This window comes from Penicillium psychrosexuale (genome assembly GCF_028828465.1).
Source record: "Penicillium psychrosexuale strain IBT 29551 chromosome Unknown utg000004l, whole genome shotgun sequence".
NCBI lineage: Eukaryota > Fungi > Ascomycota > Eurotiomycetes > Eurotiales > Aspergillaceae > Penicillium > Penicillium psychrosexuale.
Window position 1 is genome coordinate 6,791,886 of NW_026643189.1, and position 19,002 is coordinate 6,810,887.

The window sequence follows — 19,002 nt, forward strand, 5'->3', positions numbered from 1 at the left end:
ACCAATCAACTTTCATTACAAACACGTCAAGGTCCTTTCTCATATCATGTCTGACGCCCGCAGTTTCACTGCTCGTCCATTGTCAAAGCAGCAGGCACGCAAGGACTTCAAAGATGCATTCCGTGTCTATCTATCTTCCTCTTCGTTAGCTGCGCTAAGGCTTCAAACAGAGAGCATCTGCACGCTGAGGCAAGCCGATGGGCCGCCGCAGACTGCCATAGCATGGTATGCGTCAGAGAACATCCAGAGCACCGTCATGCAAATATCAAGGACACTGCAAGACTGCTATGACATCAAGATCGGAGAAAAAGTTTCTATCACCAGGGCTGAAGGCTCGCTAGAAAATATCGACCTAGTGACATTGGCGGACTGTTCAGATCCCGAGAAAATTGCCAAACATGGCTCAATTTCAGAAAGTGACAGATCCCACTGGGAATGGGCCTTGGATGAAAAGCTTCTCCGATGCGGGTGTTTGACGACGGGCTTGGCTTTTGAGCTGGAGCTCAAGGGCCAACCTAGGAGTTTTCGAGTGGTTAACATTCATTCACAGAACCCTCACTCTCGTCATACACTTTTTCAATTCACAGAGGCTTCGAAGGTTTCCCTTGGCCCAGTCATAGAAAGAAAAGAAGAAAAGTCCTCAGACATAGCCGTGCAATCCACTGGTCTTGGAGGCCTCTCTCGCCAAATTGACGACATCAATGAATGCTTGTCTGATTTTAACATTGATCTGCGGAAGCCAGCGATGCCATCATTCTACGAGAACAGCAGAGGGATTTTACTCTATGGACCAAAGGGGACTGGAAAAACAAGTCTTCTGGAACAGATCGAAAAGGCCGGCTGGAAGCAAACATTCAAAATTGGCATGTCAACTTTGGGGAGAAGTGTCAATGAGGGCGAGGTTAAGCTGCGCAATATCTTTCAGGAGGCGGCTCGCTCTAACCCCAGTGTCCTCATTATCGACCAGTTGGAATTTATTGCCCCTAAGCGAACCTCGGTTGAATCTCAGTCCCTTGCGTCTGTCCTTTGCGAGAATCTAGATGCTATCCGAAATAAATCGATTCTCGTGGTGGCCGCAACAAGAAATCCCAATCAAGTCGATGACGCCCTCAGAACGCCTCATCGACTTGGAACAGAAATTGAGATACAAGTCCCTACCGCTCAGGACCGAGCTGAAATACTACATGCCATTCGAGGGCCAGTATCTGCCGGTTTGACCGACGAGCTAGTAGAAATACTAGCAGAAAAGACACACGGATACGTTGGAGCTGACCTTTTTGCCCTCCTGCAATTGGTCTGTCGCAAAGCCCGACAACGACAACTGTTGGACCAAAGTTCCACAGTCATATCGACCAGCCCGATCGACCCGTATAGCTCGCTCCATGGAGGTTCCAGCGATGATGAATTGGCCATCTCATTGGAGATACAAGAAACAGATATCTTGCTTTCCCTGCAGGAAATCCGTCCCACGGCCATGCGGGAAGTATTCTTGGAAACTCCAAAGGTGAGATGGTCGGACATTGGTGGACAGCATGATATTAAAAAGCGCCTCCAGCAAGCCGTTGAGCGACCCCTGAAGGTGAGATTTATATTCGAATACCAGAAAACCCTTGCCTTCAAGACTAATTTCGCCTTTCAACCCTTAGTATCCTCAACGGATGCGCAGACTTAACGTGAATAGTAAAAAGGGTGTTCTACTTTATGGGCCTCCAGGTTGTTCCAAGACACTGACAGTCAAAGCCCTAGCCACAGAGGCGGGATTGAATTTCCTGGCAGTCAAGGGCGCAGAGATTCTCAGCATGTACGTTGGAGAGTCTGAGCGATCATTGAGAGAGATCTTCAGAAAGGCCCGAGCAGCACGACCAAGTATCATATTCTTTGATGAGATTGATGCCATTGCTGCTCGACGCAGCAGTACTTCGGGAGGTGTCAATGTTCTTACGACTTTGCTAAACGAAATGGACGGTATTGAGGAGCTCCGAAACGTGTTGGTCATTGCTGCAACAAACAAGCCCGATGTCTTAGACCCTGCATTGATGCGACCAGGGAGATTGGACAATATTCTTTATATTGGCCCTCCCGACTTTGAGGCGCGTAGGGAAATCCTGCGCATCTGGACCAAGAAGTCTGTGGTGAACCCAGATGTCGACTTGGATAATCTGGCATCTCTGACCGAGGGCTATTCTGGTGCCGAGATTGTGAGCATCTGTGAAACTGCAGGAGATGCAGCACTCGATGAGGAGGAGGAAACTCAGCAGGAGCAAGACGTGCAGTGGAAACATTTCCAATATGCACTGGGACAAGTGCGGCGGCAAATCACGGATACTGTCATCCAAGAGTATGAGAGATGGAGAGAGGGCTATAAGTAAATACCTATATATGTAGACTTTACTGTATAATACGAGCTATAAGTCCTTGAAGCCATTTAAAGAGAGTTGAAGTTCGTATAAAGTGTCCCTAGGTGATTACCGAATCAAGTTAGTGCCAAAATGCATAACATCCCTTCCCTCAAACCTCCTCTTCTCTTTTCTCTCTCTTGGCATAATATCCTAAGTTCTTCCTTTTTATCTCTTTCGACTTTCATATTCCAATTCCCCATTACCTAGCTACTTCCTCTACATATCCAATTTGTACCACTTGAAGCCCTGTGATCCATTTAGCGCGCCGTGCGCTAAATCTTCAACATGTCCTCGAGACCAGCTCGTGGACAATCACCTCTCCGTTCACCAGAACAGGACCAAGCACGGTCCCGTTCTTTACATCGTTCTAAACCTCGAAGTGAGAGCCCATCCCGAAGCCTCACACGAAGTCCATCACAAGGACGTCACGATCGCTATCGTTCAAGAACCCGATCCCGATCCCCGTCTCGTGGCAGAACCCGATCTCGCAGTCCCAGCCGAGCTGGTCGCCGTCACAATAGCCGGAGCGAAAGCCGCTCAATTACACCCAACGCTAGCCCTCCGAGAAGTTCTAAGGTAAGTGCCAATCTATTCCTGCTGTGATATAGCTGTCCCACCCAGTGGCGGATACCATATCTATGAAATTGAAAGCTGATTCCCCTTTTCCTTAACAGATCGTGGTAGAAAAATTGACAAAGAATGTCACAGAAAACCACATTCGAGAGATCTTCGGGGGTTTTGGAGAGATAGAGTACCTCGATCTTCCAATCAACAAAGCTTGTAAGACTCGCTTGTTGACTCGCGATTCCAGATTTGTATGTCTCCTAACACTCTTACAGTCATGACAAATAGGGGAACTGCGTATATCATTTATTACGACCCCGCTGATGCGGAGGCAGCCATTGCCCACATGCACGAGGCTCAGCTTGACGGGGCCATCCTAAATGTCTCAATCGTTCTTCCTCGCCGTAAATTCTCACGCTCGCCACCCCCTGCGTCGAATCGAGTGAATGGCGGCCGCCCCAGATACGGCCGAGTCCCATATGCAGGCCCATCATCTCCTCCCAGACGGCACGGAGGCGGTCGACCTACAGAACGCCATGACATTTATAGGCCCAAGACTGCATCAAGATCACGATCTCCTGTTCGTTCTCGGTCATACTCCTCTCGATCTCGCTCACCGGCGCTGCGCAGAGGTAGTCCTGGTACAGAATCGCGACATCACCGGCGCCGGAGCCCAAGCTACAGCAGCTATGGTTACAGCAGTCGAAGTCGCAGTCCAAACCGGAACCGAGGGCACAATCGAAATTAACAGCGAGAGTTTTGCGGTACCGTTCCTTGTTGTGTATCGGTTCAGCTCTAGCGGGGGATTACGTTTGATCTTTGGTGCCGGCAACCGAATTCTATCGCAAGATATCCAGAGTAGCTAGTTCTACGCAATAGTCAACAAATTCCACTGCCACTTTGAAATGTAAGGATTACAGGATTCCTCTAGGTAGTCAGTATGTATAATAGGATATACCACTAGTTAAGTAATATATGGTAGAAGCAAAGAAACAGGGGAGGATGGTAGGACTACAATTTTGTATGCATGACTTGGATAGAATGTATCACCTGCAATAAGAGAAATCATCAGAAAAACGAACACCATCCGATGTACATTGACGCCAGTTTCTTCTTATCCGTTGCTTGTATGATCAATTCATCCACCTGACCATCCACCGAAAGTGCAATGGGCTGCTTAGACATGAAGCCGCGGAGTTTGTTTCGAACATCTTCCAAAACGCCAGCCGGTGTGTCCGGGACATTTACATGGGTGCGCCGCTAGGATAAAGAGAGACTTGTTAGGAGGCTACTTGCTGGGAACCGGTGTTGAAATGTACTCACTCTCTTCCCAATGAAATCAGTTGTTGGATCATGCAAAAACGTCTCGAGTACAGTCATCAAGGCATCCTCGTTTTGTCGCAGCAGGCTAAGTGTAATCTCACAAGTCCTTCTGAAGGGACCTATACCTTGGAGATTAGCGTAGGAGTAAAACTCGAGGATATCTTCAAACTAACCATTGTACCCGTAAGCGCCAAAGGCATCAACCATGTTATGAGTCAATCGGAATGGTACCACCTCGGGCTTTTCGAACGTATGACCCTTGTCAAAGAGACAGTTAAAATCAACATGTAGGAGGCCGCCTGTTCCTTCTTCGAATGAAAGGTTCTCGCCATGTCGATCGCCCAGACTTGTGTAGAAAAGAAAACTGGTTAGCGCGATGGAACTCTAAGGATTAGGCGAAAGCAGATGGAGGGCCCTCAAAACATTAAATGGCGAGAGAACATACCCGAGAACATATCCCACCATTGACATCACGGCAGAAGACCGTGTATACCTTAGTCTCGCTGTGAACCATGACTCTGTCTCAGGAAACATTTCGATGAACCATTCATGAAGAACCGGCGGGAGCCTGCAACTGTCAGTACACTGGACTCACGGGTGATTGACACGGAAGATTTACTTGGCCAGGATGTTAGTAGTGAATAAGGGCAACTTTGCGAAGGTTCGATCAGCGCAGATTTCGTTCAAATCATCCCTGATCTCGTGGAACTATTGCATACATTAATACCACAGTCCGAGTATTGTGTTAGATGTGGTGTACATACGTTCGGTTGAATGCCTCTTTCTCGTAGCAACTTGATGATGATATCTCTCATTGTGCGGAGGTTATCAACCCATTCAATAAGACCACATTCCTCATTCAGAGGTGTCACAGCGTATGTCTTGATGTCTATTGGCGGGTCAGCCTTTGGAATTGCCCAAAGTTCATCAAATCACTTACACATGCGCCGCTTGCTTGATTCAACGTCTCTTTTTAGGAACCGGTTGATCATGTTGTTGAATTCCATGAGACGTTGATCCTTGCGTAGATCATCTTTTGGTTTGCAAAGTGCGTTATAGATCTTCCCATCAGATCCTCGTAGGCTGATCTTGCGTGGCTTTTGAAGCGAGCTCAAAATCTGTGCTTCATCCAAAACAGCTAATTTCGGTTAGTTTGTCTCCGCGAGAATAGGTAGCTAATAACGTACCCTCAATGGTTGTTGGATCCCGAGGAAAGGCCCTGAAGCCTTTGATGTATTCAGTGTTCTGACTAGCAGGGAGACTTGGGATCAACATTGCCTGGAAAGGGACCACTAATCGGCATGGCGCAACTTTATGATTAAACCCTAGATTACGGCCGAGTTGAACTCGAGATGACTTTTCCTCCACAGGAGCAAGGCAGAGTTGGAGTAGTTCCTCTGAGAACTTTGTACCTTCAGTGATCATGCGATGGATTTCTGACGCCGTTGATGATTCCCCCTTTGACTTGCTACCGTAGTCCTGAACAAGTTAGTCTCTCATACTCTGTTTCAGACGGACGACACGTACTATGATCTTCTGTAGGCAATTATAACCCCTTTTAGTTCGTTCTTTATTGGAGGACTTGATAACGGCAAGGACTGTCCAGAGACCTTGCTGTGGGAAATTATGAACAGCCTTTGCCACAATCCGTGTTAACAGATCATAGACTGTGATGTTAGGGTGACAGATTCTGGCAACCACTTGTGGTAGGATTGTGAACAGCTACAACTGTTAGCTAGCTATTCGGGAAAATCACATTTCGTAAACCCACCAGAGCCGCTTGCAAGCGTTTGTCGATGAACTTCTTCAGTTGCGCATGCATCTCACCGAGGCTCTTCTTGCGTTGCGCTTGTGTATGCCTCTGAAATTCCCTAGTGTGTGATGAATCGGTCATTAGCAAACATTTACCAATGGCCACACCACGAAACTCTTTCTTACTCGTTATCGCCTCTCTTCGGGTCAATGGGCTGTTCAACAATCGAGGCATGTTCAAGCCAGAGGGTCAGAAGTTTTGGTAAAGTCTGGAAGACATATTTGGTCCCATATGTCAGCGAGCGAAGGTAATTGTCAATGACAAGCTTTGTGGCTTCTCCACTCAAGCTGTGTAATATTGGTTAGTCTCAGGTAGGGAATAGCAGGTCTGATCAACTGACTATATCTGAGCTTCCTTTCCCATAGGCTTAGCTTTCTCGGACTCTAAAATTTTGTTGTAATGCTTCCCTAGGTAATAGTGTGCCCTTTCCCACCTGTTTATCCATCAGAAAAGACCATTTTAAAGCGGCAGTAATCCAACTTACTTCGGATACAGCTTGATGGCCTCTCGATATCTCTGAACAATGGCCTGAGAGTGGGTCTGGCCAGCCCTGTCTGTCCATTTGGCTAGCATCAGATGAGCCTAGACGCGTTAGTATTCTAGTCCATGTGAACTGTATGCAACTTACGAGAGCAGTAGACTCATTTTGATTCTGCCCACGACCAGAGAGAAACGACATGGCTTCAATTTCGACTGAAGAAGATATACTCGGCGTAACTTCGTTGGCTGAAATCGCACCCTCTAGAGTCTGAATGGCTTTTCGATGGTGTCCATCCTTCCAAAGGAGTCGCGCGTGCTCTATGGAAGCAGATCTGTCTTTCATCCGTGCTGCATTGAGCATCGAGTGATACGCTTGACTGTTGAAGTTGCCTTTCCTTGAAAGACGAGCACTGATGAGCCACGCAGCGGATATATCAGAATCCGCAAACTCGCCCCTGTATTGTAATTTTAGCTATCTATTTCGTGTTTTGTAGACTATGAACTCACGCTAGCTCCATTGTGGCTCGTCTTAATCCCAATAGGTATTGTTTATCGGAAAGGTAGCCACCCAAAACATCCAACCGTCGGTCTAGGGCACCCAGCAAGCCCGAGCGTGATTGACCTGATTGTGCTTTGGCAATGGATTCGACCTCTGACAAAGCATGTAACCGAAGCATGTCATTATGGCATGCTTGTAGTGAGGCAACCGAATTTGTGGTTAGTGACCGGGCAACGTTGAGCCTGAGCTCGTTGATTTTATCAGTAAATGACTCGTCTTTTTTTTGACGAAGAGCATCAAGAGCCAAGCCTATCCCAACATTGAACTCTTCAGTGCCTTGTTTGGCACGAAGGTCAAGATATCCCTCTAGCTTGTCCCATCTGCTCATTATCCACGAAGCTTCAACCGCGAAGGGCAGGAACCGTGAAGCCGCCGACTCATTTTCTTTGAGAACCTCGAAACGAGTGAGAACAGCATCTAGATAATGGTGAGCAAGAAGACAGAGCATGTAAAAACTATCTCATGTTTGATCTTACCTTGTTGGCCAGATTCTTTGAGACAGGTCACAAGATTCCATTGCGCATCGACGTTGTCAGGTTCCTTCTCGAGTTGTAGCTCGTACCAACTCTGCGCCGTGGCCCATCTCCCAGCTTTCCGGTGCTCAAGGATCTGCTGGTCGATGTCTAGTGCGGACAAGTGGCTTGAAATACCTTCAATTCCATCGGGTTCATCAATCTGGCTATAGATGTCTTGTAATCTTTGGTATAGAGGCTCGAGGCTGGATCTCTCTTGTGATTCTCCGTGAACCTTGGATTTTCGAATGTACTGTTCCCAATGGAAAAGTGCCTTGGAGAATGATTTACATTCAACAGCTCGCTTAGAGATGATCTCGGGCGGTATTGAGGACAAGAGATTTTCGACAGACTTGATCTGCGATGAGTATTTGTCAATGAGCGCGTCACGGTTTCGACCTTTATGGGAACGACTCGTATGGTTGGAATTGTGATTGAGGCCATTTAAATGCTTTTTCTTCCCTTGTAACCATCGAGACAGATAGTCTAGCACTTCAAACACGCTCTATCGAAGAAAGGGAAATCGTCAGTACTGGGAAAATTAGTGAAATTCCACGAGGATTCTCACCTGGCTACTGCTTAAAATTGTCTCGCGAGCATTGTTGTTTGTCTCCGGAATGGGATGTGAAAGAACACTCATCAATTCGTCTTGAAGATTTTGTTGTTCTTGTTCAGTCCCTCCCACGATACGGTTCAGGACTGTAAATGGTAAAAGGAACGAAGAGATGGAAATATCTTGACCCTTCACAACACGACTCGATATTGAAAAGACCATTTTTGCGTTGTCTCCATTCCCAGTTTGTAGAAGATCTTGCACCAGCGTTCGAAGCCACTCACTGTGAGTCAATTTAGGGGAAAAGAGCGGATAGCTAACCTCAGTATGATTGGTCACAACAGTGACCGTATAGGTAGATGTGAGAAATGGCGTAAGAGTGTTGCGAATACTTTCCGGAAGCTCCATCCAGCGTTGGTATTTCTCATCGCCTTGCAAATCGCGAGAGCGTTGGGTCATTACCGCATTCAGTTTGCAAAATTTGAGCAGGCCTTGCATGGCCCATGCCAGAAAACCCTGGGCCCTAGTATTGGAAGCAGACAAAAATGCATCAACCAAAACATGCTGGAGGAAGAAAAGAATAAATGCGACCGTTTCTTCCATTCTGTCAAAGTTGGACAAGACAAGTATATCCTTCTTCTCTTTGATGGTTTCGACTCGGTTTGGATCGAGGCAGCCCACAAGCCCTAGACACCGAGCTGACAATAAAGTAATGCTGTCTGATGTGGTACTGAACTTGACACAACAGTCCAACAATGACCTAGTTAACTGAGCAATCACAGGGTCTGGTTGTTCACTCAGAACAGAGTCATGGAGAAATTCTTCATTTGCTGACAGAAAAGGGGCCAACTCCATTAGAGCTTGTTCAACAACGGTGGCATTTTCGCTCTGGCAGCGACGAATTAACGCCAGAAACTGGCTTCGAACGTCCATTTGGGCTCTCATGTCATTAATTTTGGCATCAAAGACAGCCATCTCAGGAATGGATGCAAGGGAGGGCATGGTGTTGAATGTATCTCGTACAAGACTCGAATGATTCGTCAGAATATGATCGATGAGTTGACATGCGCAGTTCCTGCTCTCTTCGGTCAGGTTATCCCAATATCTGATCACAATCGCTAGCGTTTGATCAATTATTGGCTCAAGGTCCTCTTCGCTAAGAGAACTTATCAACGTCTTCCACGCGGAGAATGCATAATCACACAGTTCCTCGATCTCCAGCGCGGATCGAAGACACGCACAGACCTGAGATGTTTAGTAACTAAAATTGATTGATTCGCAAGGCTGAATACATACTTGAGGCAATGCACTGCTAACATGACCCTGGGCGATATTGATCATCTCTTCAATGGCTTTGATGTTTCTTCTCTTCTCTGCCAACGTTTGTCTCACTTGGAAGTCATTAATGGCATTCGCGAATTGTGTGATAATACCGAGAACGTGCTCCTCAATGAAGTGGCTTAGATCCGCTTTCTTTGATGAGCTTCCATGTGCAATCTTTCGCGGAACAAACGTAGCTAATCGATTCAGAGCTTGGTTGAACTGAAGACTCTCATTAGCGGTCCAGAAGGGGTGGGGGAAAAAAGAACATACCCTCTCTTTCTTTTGCTCGCCCGCATCGCCAAGGCTCTTCAGCAAGTCACAAGCAATGAGAATTGGCTCAATCCTCACCAACTCCGCCAAAGACCGACCCTTAAATGCGGGGTCTATGTCTGCTAGAAGAGACATGATCATACCCTCCGGGTTGTCTGATTTCTGAGATAGGAGGAAAGCAAGAATTGCAGCCAGGTTATTCTTCTCAGAGCAAACATCAAAAGCAGACTCGCCTTCATTGCGACTAGCCCCAATTCTGCAAATTATATCTCGTTTTCGTGTCAGAACTAGGTAGGGCAAGATATGGACTTCTGTCAACCGTAGGAAACCATCAACCTTCATGCCAAGCAAATCACATAGCTGTTCAGCCATATACGGGCGAGATTGGAGGTGCTTGACCACAGTCACCGAAAGGGTCCTCCAGTAAGGCCGAAAGAGGCCAGCAGGTGTCAAGAATAATTGTTGGGCAAGTTTAGATAACTAAAATCAGAGGTGAGCTTTCACCATGTCTGTTGAAATGAAGAGCAAAGTAATCAGAAGTATACTCTCAGGGGTACTCACCTCGTTGTAAGCCACGGCGCAAATGTAGGGGTTTGGATGACCAAGGTACTCCAAGAGCCGAAGGAGAATGATGTTCTTCTCTTCATCTTCCGAGCCACTAGATACAACAAATTGTGAGATGACATGATGATAATTTTGGGAAATAGAAACGCACATTGCCAGCCCACAGAGTGTTATGATACAAGCTTCCTGTAATGGCATATCATCTTTTCCGGAAAGATTTTTGAGACACTCAAGCACAACAACGAAATTGGCCCGACGAATATCAGTTGGTAAATTTGAGCGCACAAAAGCTACCACGGAATGTCTATATAATAGTCAGTATCCAGTGCTAGTGTGCCTTCAAGGACTATGGAACGCACCCAGTTGCAACACGCAATTCTCTGATTGAGCTGCGGAGCGAGTGCAGACAGAATTCTCCGAAGTCAGAGTTTGAGATATGCATTTGATTGGAATTTGGAGCGTGCATCAGAATTCTCCTGAGTGCAATCATTGCAGATATCCGAGGACCAGGCGTGCGTGTAAGCCTGGGTAGGATGAAATTGAATAGTGACCATATCTCCTCAAATCCAGAATGCTCCTCATTTCCCGCATGATCATTCTGATATTGATCCATATCGCATGTTTGACAAAGAAGCGTGTCTCTTTTAATGACATGCGAGGACTTCCTCAAAAGCTGCCCTGCCGTTGCACAGCAGATTTTTCCTAGGATGTCCAATAGCTCGGTTTTTTTAGATTCGGACAGTTCCTCGTAAGATGCCCTTTTACACAAATAAATCAGCATTTCACACCTTGAGGGGTACCTGTTGTCCACTCACTGGATGGAGGTGCGTAGATCTGCCATCGTTTTGCCACAGTCAGATTGAAGAATCGCTGATATATTTCCCATAAGAAAAAAAAACAGGCCATGATTAGTAGATCCTGTCTCTAGTCCTGGGAGACACAGCCGCTTCGATGCCCGGGCATATTCATTCGGCTCCGCTCGGTGTGAAACCCCGGCTCTCTGGAATGCCGTATCCGATTCCTCATAAATTTCCCCTGGTGACCCTTTAGGTGAGCACACAGTCAACGGTGGTACTGTATCTAGAAGCTGGGCATGCAAGGCCTGGAGAGAATTCTGATCTGGTATTAGCTCGGTGACCCACCTGTGCTAGATATGAGATAAAGCTTACCCAGAGACACGACTCAAGGGACTGGATGCTGGAATTGTCGTCTTTGACATTAGTTAACACTGGAAGCAGGGTCTCCCTCAATTGTTGTATCAGAGGCTGAGAAGATTTTGCGGTTTCTGTCAAATCGCACAGGAAGCGACTTAGAATGACCTGAACAGAAGACAACTTTCCTATGTTCCCAAGGCTCAGAAAGCCACACAGGTATTGGGACCAAGTATAAGTCAGGCTCATGTTTGAGAGCAGTCCAGCCAAAGTCGATTCTGGTACACAGCAGCGGTGCAAATGAGTCAGATATTGCAAAGGCACAATTGCATCTTCCGAGGTGAGTTGGGCTCCTTTCATTTGCAACCACTCGATAATAACCTGTCTAAGGCGATGGAAACCATTCAATACCCACGAGAAGTTTTGCCGGAGGATGAAATCATGATGTTTTGCACGGGATTGCGTTTCGCCCTTCGGATTGAACGAATCAAGCAACCGAGAGGCTAGAGAGATTGTCTGCGGAAAGCCTCCAAGGGCTGTATTGCTCTTGAATAATCCAGGGGGGAGGCCTAGATTTTGAGTGTCCTCAATAAGCGATCCATTTGCGGCGGGTATCGACAACCCTCCAAGGCGTGTACCCCAGGAATTGCTACGTTGAAATGTTTCCAGAGAGCACAAAATATCTAGGGAATGTCAATTTGGCCCAAATTTTTACATCATCGGGGGCTAGAAACGGACCTGATGTGCAAGCACGCAGAAATGCAGCAACGGCGTAGCTTGCAGGCAATGGACGGACTCGCTTGAACTTGGAATTAGCTAGGCGCGCGCAAATAAGTTGAATCTTTTCTCGGACAATCTCGGAGGTCCAGGTGGTGGCGAGTCGGATCAGTCGTAGGATTAGCCAAGCGAATAAAGGAGCATGTGTGTCCTCACCCAGGATGATAGGGTCGGAGAATTCCCACAGAGCTTGGGGGGCTTTCTCGATGCTGGCCTGAATAATATCTAAGCAATCGAGGACTTGCCCTTCCAGATCTTGCTCTGATGTGCTCCCGTTTGGGCTAATCTCTAAGCCGGCCTTTAAGACAATGCATATGAGTTTGTTGACATCAGTGACACCTTCGTCAACGCGTAGTTGACTTTGTATTTCACTAAGGATTTCCTCGCGAAGCTGTGCGAATGTTTCCCGGGTTAAGTGTGATTCATTTCCCTGGGTTGCAAGATGCGGTACGAAACGCGAAGCAAGGATCGACGAGGCAGGTTCAGCTCTCCAAGCGTTCCCAGGCGCGGTAGCCTGCTCATTATCTCCCTCGATTGCCATATGGGAGACACATGTTCATAGGACCAGGTTTAAAAAGTTCAATTTCTCGTGTTTACACAAATTCCGAGGCCGGGTTGTGTTCGTGTGGGTGTTTGAAGTGCGCAGATACGCGGAGAGAGTTGATATGTCGATTGACACCTGAGGCACCAAGTATCCACTACACGATTCTGTAATATCAGAGCTTAGTTATGATCATTGAATACCGGTTTGTAAATTCTATACATTAGCCTCATATCTATCAAGTCGAGTAAAAGGTCTGGGATGGTGTATGGTCGGGTCCTCTACATAGCCAGGGACACATCGTATATATTGTAGAAAGTATAAAAGAATTAAATTCGAAAAAATTCGAAATCGAGACATTATGATACAGGAAGTCTTAAGAGAGTCAAGAGAATTCGCAAGTATGTGAATTTCACATATCATGTTGGGCCTTGTGGCTCAGAGAGTTGGTCAACCTCACCTTGAAATTTCGGGTACCACCACCACCTACTCCTTACCCTCTTCTAACATCACTTCCTAACTTTGAGATACCTCGCCAGTCACTGAAGTCAACTCAGATAAGTGCAACATATACAGAAAATATACATTTCGAATTGGCTATGGAGTTCAAGGGTGACTCCGTAATGGATGATTCGAGACATGGATATTTCATGAAACAAGCCTTGTTGATGGTAGGAAACTTCTTGATGCCGGGAAATCGAAAAATGCTCATTGAGATACCAGGGCGAGAAGGCTCTCCAGTCAGGCGAGACACCCGTTGGTTGTGTTCTAGTGTACAACGATCAAATTGTGGGGGTTGGCATGAACGACACAAACAGATCTATGAATGTGGGTGGCTTCTAAAGATCCCATTAAATACCGCTGACCCTGCCCAAGGGAACGAGACATGCCGAGTTTATAGCAATTGGAGAGATGCTCCAAAGCTACCCTAGGTCGGCATTGCAATATACTGATCTTTACGTTACGGTCGAACCCTGTGTGATGTGTGCTTCTGCCCTGAAGCAGTACCGCATCCGCAGTGTGTACTTTGGGTGCGCCAATGATCGATTTGGAGGTACTGGAGGTGTTCTTTCATTACATTCCGAGTCAGTACATCCCAAGAAACGCCGTCGACCGATTGTGCAGGGCTAATCGGATACAGCTCCTCAATTGACCCACCATACCCTGTCTACGGTGGGCTGTTCAAGACAGAAGCAATCATGTTGCTCCGTCGTTTTTATATACAGGAGAACGAAAAAGGTAGGAATTAGCACGCACAAACCCCAACCTTGATTACCTGCTGATTACATAACAGCTCCTAACCCCAGACCGAAAAAGAATCGAGAGCTGAATACTAGATTCGAAAATGGCAATGAAGAAGCGCCCCAAACCTGGTAGGCGGCAAGGATGAGATTCAGGCGGTCTCCAAACATCATTTTACTACGCAATACCTCCAGGGCTAGTTTGAATCTGCTCCCGATACAAGCGGGGAATCATTACTACCAAAGGACATCTCCATATAAGTTTGAAAAGCGTCAATATTGATCAGAACGGGAATCTGTATTGTGAATATCAATTGCGCCCCCAAAAACACACACAAAATGGGATATGTGTACAAATCTGCAACACTGAACGGAAAGGCTGCCCATCATTCTTTTTTTCTTTCTAGCTGATGGTGTATATTCATGAAGAGCCAGTGCGCTCTGCCTCCAATTCCTGCTCGGCTTGCTGGTAGTATTTGGCAGTGTCCACGCCATGCTGATACAAAAAACAATCAACATCATCCCTCCCAAATCGACTCAAATGGAGGACTTACCTGATCGTGGTTGACAAAGTTAAACCATGGGACAACATGGATGAAGAGTTCTGAGTACCGCGAGTTGCGGGCTGCCATGCCTTGTAGATGAGGCGACATTTGGGATTTACCGTACAGAGGCTCGCCCTTCTTGACCTTATCGACCATCTCACGAGTATCCATCTCAACCTCCCTAGCATTCTCAGTGAAGCCGTAGAAGCGCTCTGTGAAGGTGTGAGTGAGATGTCATCCAAAAAAGCGGGTCAGAGTTCAAGTGGAGGGATATGACTTACGGCAGGATCGCTGATAGAGCACATGAAGACCGCCAAGCAGACCAACAGCTGTCGCGAGTCGCATAACAGGAGCGAAGCCACCACGGCCTACATGCGACGGACTTGCTCTCTCCATGATCCAGAGCGAGATGGGAGCAGCCGAGGCCATTCCGCCAGCCACGGCCCAGTCGGAAGGCCGGGCATATCCGAACACTCGTTTCAAATGCCTGAAAAAGATATAAGCTTGTGATAAAATCCTAGAATCCGGGGTAAAGCGTACGGGTCGGAATCGATCAACTGTGGGATATGTTAGCCAAAGACATACGCAAGCAATCGGGAACGGAAACAGTAGTAGCCCCGGTTCATCTTAGATCAATCATACCGGGTAGTCAGTATTGGCCCGCTTAGAGGGCACAATGGCTGTTTTGGTATCGGTCGCCATGTTGCTTGAAGTGTGGATGTGCAAGCATTCGAGGTTGAAGTTCTGGGAGTTGGAGAGGAGGGCGAAGCTAACCTTTTTGGGACTAGCGCAAGAAAGGCGGACAAGAGGTCCGACAGCCAATCAGAGCGCATATAACAGGCTACTCGCGTCACGCGTCAAGGTCGCATCTGATTGATTGACATGGAATTTCAAGATAGCATCCCATACGGAGTACGCCGTACACAAAGTTCAACTGCTCCAATCCAACTGCCAGGTTTTTCTTTTTCTTTTTCGTTCACCTTCAGTTATCTGGTCTAGTCAAATCGATCCCTTGATAAAATTGTACCCACAACGGTACCTGCACGCGATTAGAAATATGGCGAACGCGAATGTTTCAGAGAGAGGAAGCTCACCAACAGCAGATGATTTGAACGATCTGTTTGATTATGACATTGGCTTGGATGAGATTATTCCGGATAATAATGCTCCCAATACCAACAGCACCAAGGCCTCTGGGATAGGAGATTCTGCACTTGGTTTGGGTCTTGATGAAGAAGTCAAAGTCGCAAAGAAACGACAACCTGTGGCTAAATTAGATGAGGGCCGGTGAGTCTCACTTGCTACCTTCTTTCTTGACTGAAATCTGTTATTTTTTTGTTTTGTTTCGGGAGAGCATTTGGAGCTGCAACAATGCTGACGAATAGGCTAGTTTACTCTCACAACCGGGCATACCCAAACTGCGACATACTGCTAGACAGAAGCTGAAATTCAAGGGCAAAGGATACGAGGTTCGTTCTCTTGTCTATCCAAGATACCTAGTGCATGGCTAGTGTAACTGACTTGAGTTCGCTATAGTTCAAAGACGCCGCACGCCTGCTCAACTTTTACCAGTTATGGCTCGATGACCTATTTCCACGCGCAAAATTCGCAGACGGACTGACAATGATTGAGAAACTGGGACACTCTAAACGCATTCAAACCATGCGACGAGAATGGATAGACGAGGAGAAGCCGAGACTGTTCGATAGTTCTGGACCCACGCGAGAAGAGCTCGAAAATCGCCACGTCCCCACGGACCCTGCAGATTCCAATCACAACCCAACCGCGATTATTATGGGCCAGGAAGAGATTGCCGACCAAGACCTATTTATTCTAGATCCAAACGAGAGCGCGGCGCCTACTGTCAGCTACCCCGAGCCCGAGGACGATGACTTGGAGGATCTTCTCAGAGAACAAGATGAGCCAATGTCAGATTTTCCACCCGACAGGCGTATCTCATCTTCACGAGCACCAGATGACGATAACGACTATGATGCCGAATATGAAGCGATGAAGGAGCTTGGGATGTAGTTGTGGAAGGCATCTGTACGATGAGTTTTTAATGACAGCAATGGTATATGTTTAACCCCGGGATAAACCCGCTGGTTCCTGTTTAATCGATTCATTTCGGCTATGTAGGGCTCAGCTAGGGATTGGCCGAATGGGTCTGAAACTAAAATTACTAGGAATACCACATTGGATCACATTTGAGGAAAAAGAATTAATTTCAAATAACATGCTAACTGAGTAGAATAACTGGAGACTGCAAAGCAACTCTTCATGTACTGCCCCGGAAACGGGACAAGACGAAGGGAGAAAAAGAGACATTAGATGTTACAGTAAAGGATGGGCCAATTGAATATATTGACCTCATACGCTGGCAGGCTCCGTGAACACAGAGAACTGACCACCGGCACCCGCCCAGTTCAATTTCTTTCCACGAGTAGCAGTGTTATCGATAACAGTAGCCACCTCGATGTCATCCTGTGTACCTTGTCCCGTTTGATAGGTAGCAGAGAAACCCCATGACCATGCACGGCCATCGGAATCGATAGCGAGAGAATGATCCGAGGCAGCTGCCACAACCTTGGCCTTGATGCCCGGAACAGGGGTAGGCGCGATCAGGATACGGGGGCGATCGCGCTCATCCTTGATAACGGCGTCATCGGAAAGTGTATCGATCTTCAGGCCGCTTTGGAAACCGTCAAGACGGCCCCAAACCAAACATTCACCATCTCCAGCAATGGCAATCGAGTGATGAGCGCCGCCGCAGATTTGTGAAATATTTTTGTCAGAAAGTGATTCGACAAGAGTGGGATGCACGATAGCAGCTTCATCGTCGCCAGCGCCCTCGCGGAGGGCGGTTGCACCAAAGCTATTCAATCCCCAGGCATAGACCTTGCCAGTGGTGTGAACAGCAAACGAGTGGTACGAGCCACTCCCGATGTGGACGATGTTCTTAGGGAGACCGAACTCTCGGGGCTGAAGACCATTCAGCCTGTTGCGCTCCACGATCCTGCGACCGAGCTGATTCTGTTGTCCTGAGCCCCACGAGTAGACGCGACCTTGGTCGTTCAGGGCAAGAACGTGATTAGCTCCGCAAGTCAGGTGTTTGATCTTCTTCAAAGACGAGATCAAAGTTGGGGTCGTTTGAACGTGAGAAGACGCGTCAAATCCGAGGATTCCATCGTTGCTCTAGAATCGTTGTTAGTAAAAGCAATGTAATTCAAAACAGTCAGTTCGTCTTACTCGGAAGGTGCCCCAGCTATAGACTAGACCATCATCGGTCAGGGCAAAGCTTGCGCTATCGGCGGCGGCGACTTCAACGAAAACAGTGCCTTCGGGGAAAGCGGTGACGGGAATAGCAGTGGGAATAGACTCCCGGGGGTTTAATCCACTGTCTTCATCATCGGAATCGGAATCGCTGTCGTTTTCAATGTCCTTGTATCCACCGTCCCATTCGGTTTCTCTTCCGAGCGCACCCTGATCGTTCACGCCCCAGGAGAATATCTTGTTGTCATGCGTTAGAGCTAGACAGTGCATGCCACCGACAGCAACCTGTACAACTCCGACTTCTTCGGCAGACAGAAGCTTATTCAAACGCGGGCGCTTCACATCAATAACATTCTTAGCTGTGCCCAACCCCAGCTCACCAGAGCTACCCTCACCACAGACGAATACATTCAGTTTAGTTTTCGGGGCCTCGTTGATGATAACTTTGACTTTCGGCTTTGGCTGACGGGGTTGCGCGACACGAGATCTTTTGATTTCGCGAGGTTTCTCCTCATCTTCATCAGCTTTGCGCTTCTTCGTAGCAGAGGTCGATTTGGTAGATGTTGCCATTTTGCTTGGCTTCGCAGTTGACTTGGTAGATGTTGCAGTCGGCTTCGTAGTGGACTTTGTAGTGGACTTTGCAGTAGCCTTTGCAGTGGGCTTTGCGGTAGGTTTTTCAATGGACTTAGTGGTGGACTTTGCAGCTGCCTTTGTAGACTCTTTCACAGGGTTTTCGGCCTTTGTCATAGTGATCTGCCTGGCGCTGGTGCGTAGTCGAGTACTTCTCTTTACCGTCTCGGTTGAAGCCTCGACGGGCTTGGACGTGTTCTTCTTAGGAGGCATTTTGCCTTAGACTGAGCTATTAGAAATAGCAAAGAATGAGAAAGAACAGGGGGTGGGGAGGAATGTTTGAGACTGAAAGAATAAAAGGGAAAAGGTATGTGAAGGGGAAAAAAGAGAAAAAAGGACGCCAAGCCAAAACAGCCAAAACAATAGCACATTCTCTCCCCAGCCACCTCAATGGGCTGATTCATTGACATTCGTTGATTTTTATTGAGAATTAACGCGTTGTTACGCGTGAATATGTTTTCTTTATTGATCTATCTATGAATTG

The 19,002-nt window shown here is 47.2% G+C and overlaps 7 protein-coding genes across 7 annotated transcripts; 4 read left to right on the forward strand and 3 right to left on the reverse strand.

The window, feature by feature from the left end:
* Positions 1 to 46: 46 nt before the first annotated feature.
* Positions 47 to 2,369, forward strand: N7518_008409 (putative AAA family ATPase; the record flags this gene model as incomplete). Its single annotated transcript, XM_057189336.1, has 2 exons — positions 47 to 1,579; positions 1,647 to 2,369. 2 exons carry the CDS (start codon positions 47 to 49, stop codon positions 2,367 to 2,369), a joined length of 2,256 nt encoding a protein of 751 aa, XP_057041039.1.
* A 1,040-nt stretch (positions 2,370 to 3,409) lies between these two features.
* N7518_008410 (ATPase AAA-type core) lies at positions 3,410 to 3,829 on the forward strand (the record flags this gene model as incomplete). The annotated part of the gene is made up of 1 exon (XM_057189337.1): positions 3,410 to 3,829. The coding sequence occupies one exon, from the start codon at positions 3,410 to 3,412 to the stop codon at positions 3,827 to 3,829; it is 420 nt and encodes a 139-aa protein (XP_057041040.1).
* Positions 3,830 to 4,006: 177 nt separating this feature from the next.
* On the reverse strand, positions 4,007 to 12,829 carry atrA (protein kinase MEC1; the record flags this gene model as incomplete). Its single annotated transcript, XM_057189338.1, has 25 exons — positions 4,007 to 4,223; positions 4,287 to 4,405; positions 4,460 to 4,632; positions 4,732 to 4,854; positions 4,906 to 4,994; positions 5,051 to 5,175; positions 5,227 to 5,424; positions 5,474 to 5,765; positions 5,814 to 6,008; positions 6,058 to 6,157; positions 6,225 to 6,386; positions 6,440 to 6,532; positions 6,584 to 6,681; positions 6,728 to 7,034; positions 7,087 to 7,555; positions 7,615 to 8,155; positions 8,219 to 9,448; positions 9,500 to 9,745; positions 9,797 to 10,276; positions 10,358 to 10,454; positions 10,512 to 10,664; positions 10,720 to 11,118; positions 11,176 to 11,474; positions 11,530 to 12,194; positions 12,250 to 12,829. 25 exons carry the CDS (start codon positions 12,827 to 12,829, stop codon positions 4,032 to 4,034), a joined length of 7,425 nt encoding a protein of 2,474 aa, XP_057041041.1. The 3' UTR covers positions 4,007 to 4,031.
* Positions 12,830 to 13,428: 599 nt separating this feature from the next.
* On the forward strand, positions 13,429 to 14,206 carry N7518_008412 (nucleoside deaminase; the record flags this gene model as incomplete). The annotated part of the gene is made up of 5 exons (XM_057189339.1): positions 13,429 to 13,500; positions 13,553 to 13,657; positions 13,706 to 13,914; positions 13,971 to 14,068; positions 14,124 to 14,206. 5 exons carry the CDS (start codon positions 13,429 to 13,431, stop codon positions 14,204 to 14,206), a joined length of 567 nt encoding a protein of 188 aa, XP_057041042.1.
* A 285-nt stretch (positions 14,207 to 14,491) lies between these two features.
* Positions 14,492 to 15,317, reverse strand: N7518_008413 (putative NADH-ubiquinone oxidoreductase 21 kDa subunit; the record flags this gene model as incomplete). Its single annotated transcript, XM_057189340.1, has 5 exons — positions 14,492 to 14,566; positions 14,625 to 14,827; positions 14,897 to 15,102; positions 15,156 to 15,172; positions 15,258 to 15,317. 5 exons carry the CDS (start codon positions 15,315 to 15,317, stop codon positions 14,492 to 14,494), a joined length of 561 nt encoding a protein of 186 aa, XP_057041043.1.
* Positions 15,318 to 15,672: 355 nt separating this feature from the next.
* On the forward strand, positions 15,673 to 16,646 carry N7518_008414 (Chromosome segregation in meiosis protein 3; the record flags this gene model as incomplete). Its single annotated transcript, XM_057189341.1, has 3 exons — positions 15,673 to 15,902; positions 16,006 to 16,084; positions 16,152 to 16,646. 3 exons carry the CDS (start codon positions 15,673 to 15,675, stop codon positions 16,644 to 16,646), a joined length of 804 nt encoding a protein of 267 aa, XP_057041044.1.
* Positions 16,647 to 16,985: 339 nt separating this feature from the next.
* Positions 16,986 to 18,731, reverse strand: N7518_008415 (RCC1 domain-containing protein; the record flags this gene model as incomplete). The annotated part of the gene is made up of 2 exons (XM_057189342.1): positions 16,986 to 17,810; positions 17,865 to 18,731. 2 exons carry the CDS (start codon positions 18,729 to 18,731, stop codon positions 16,986 to 16,988), a joined length of 1,692 nt encoding a protein of 563 aa, XP_057041045.1.
* Positions 18,732 to 19,002: the final 271 nt, after the last annotated feature.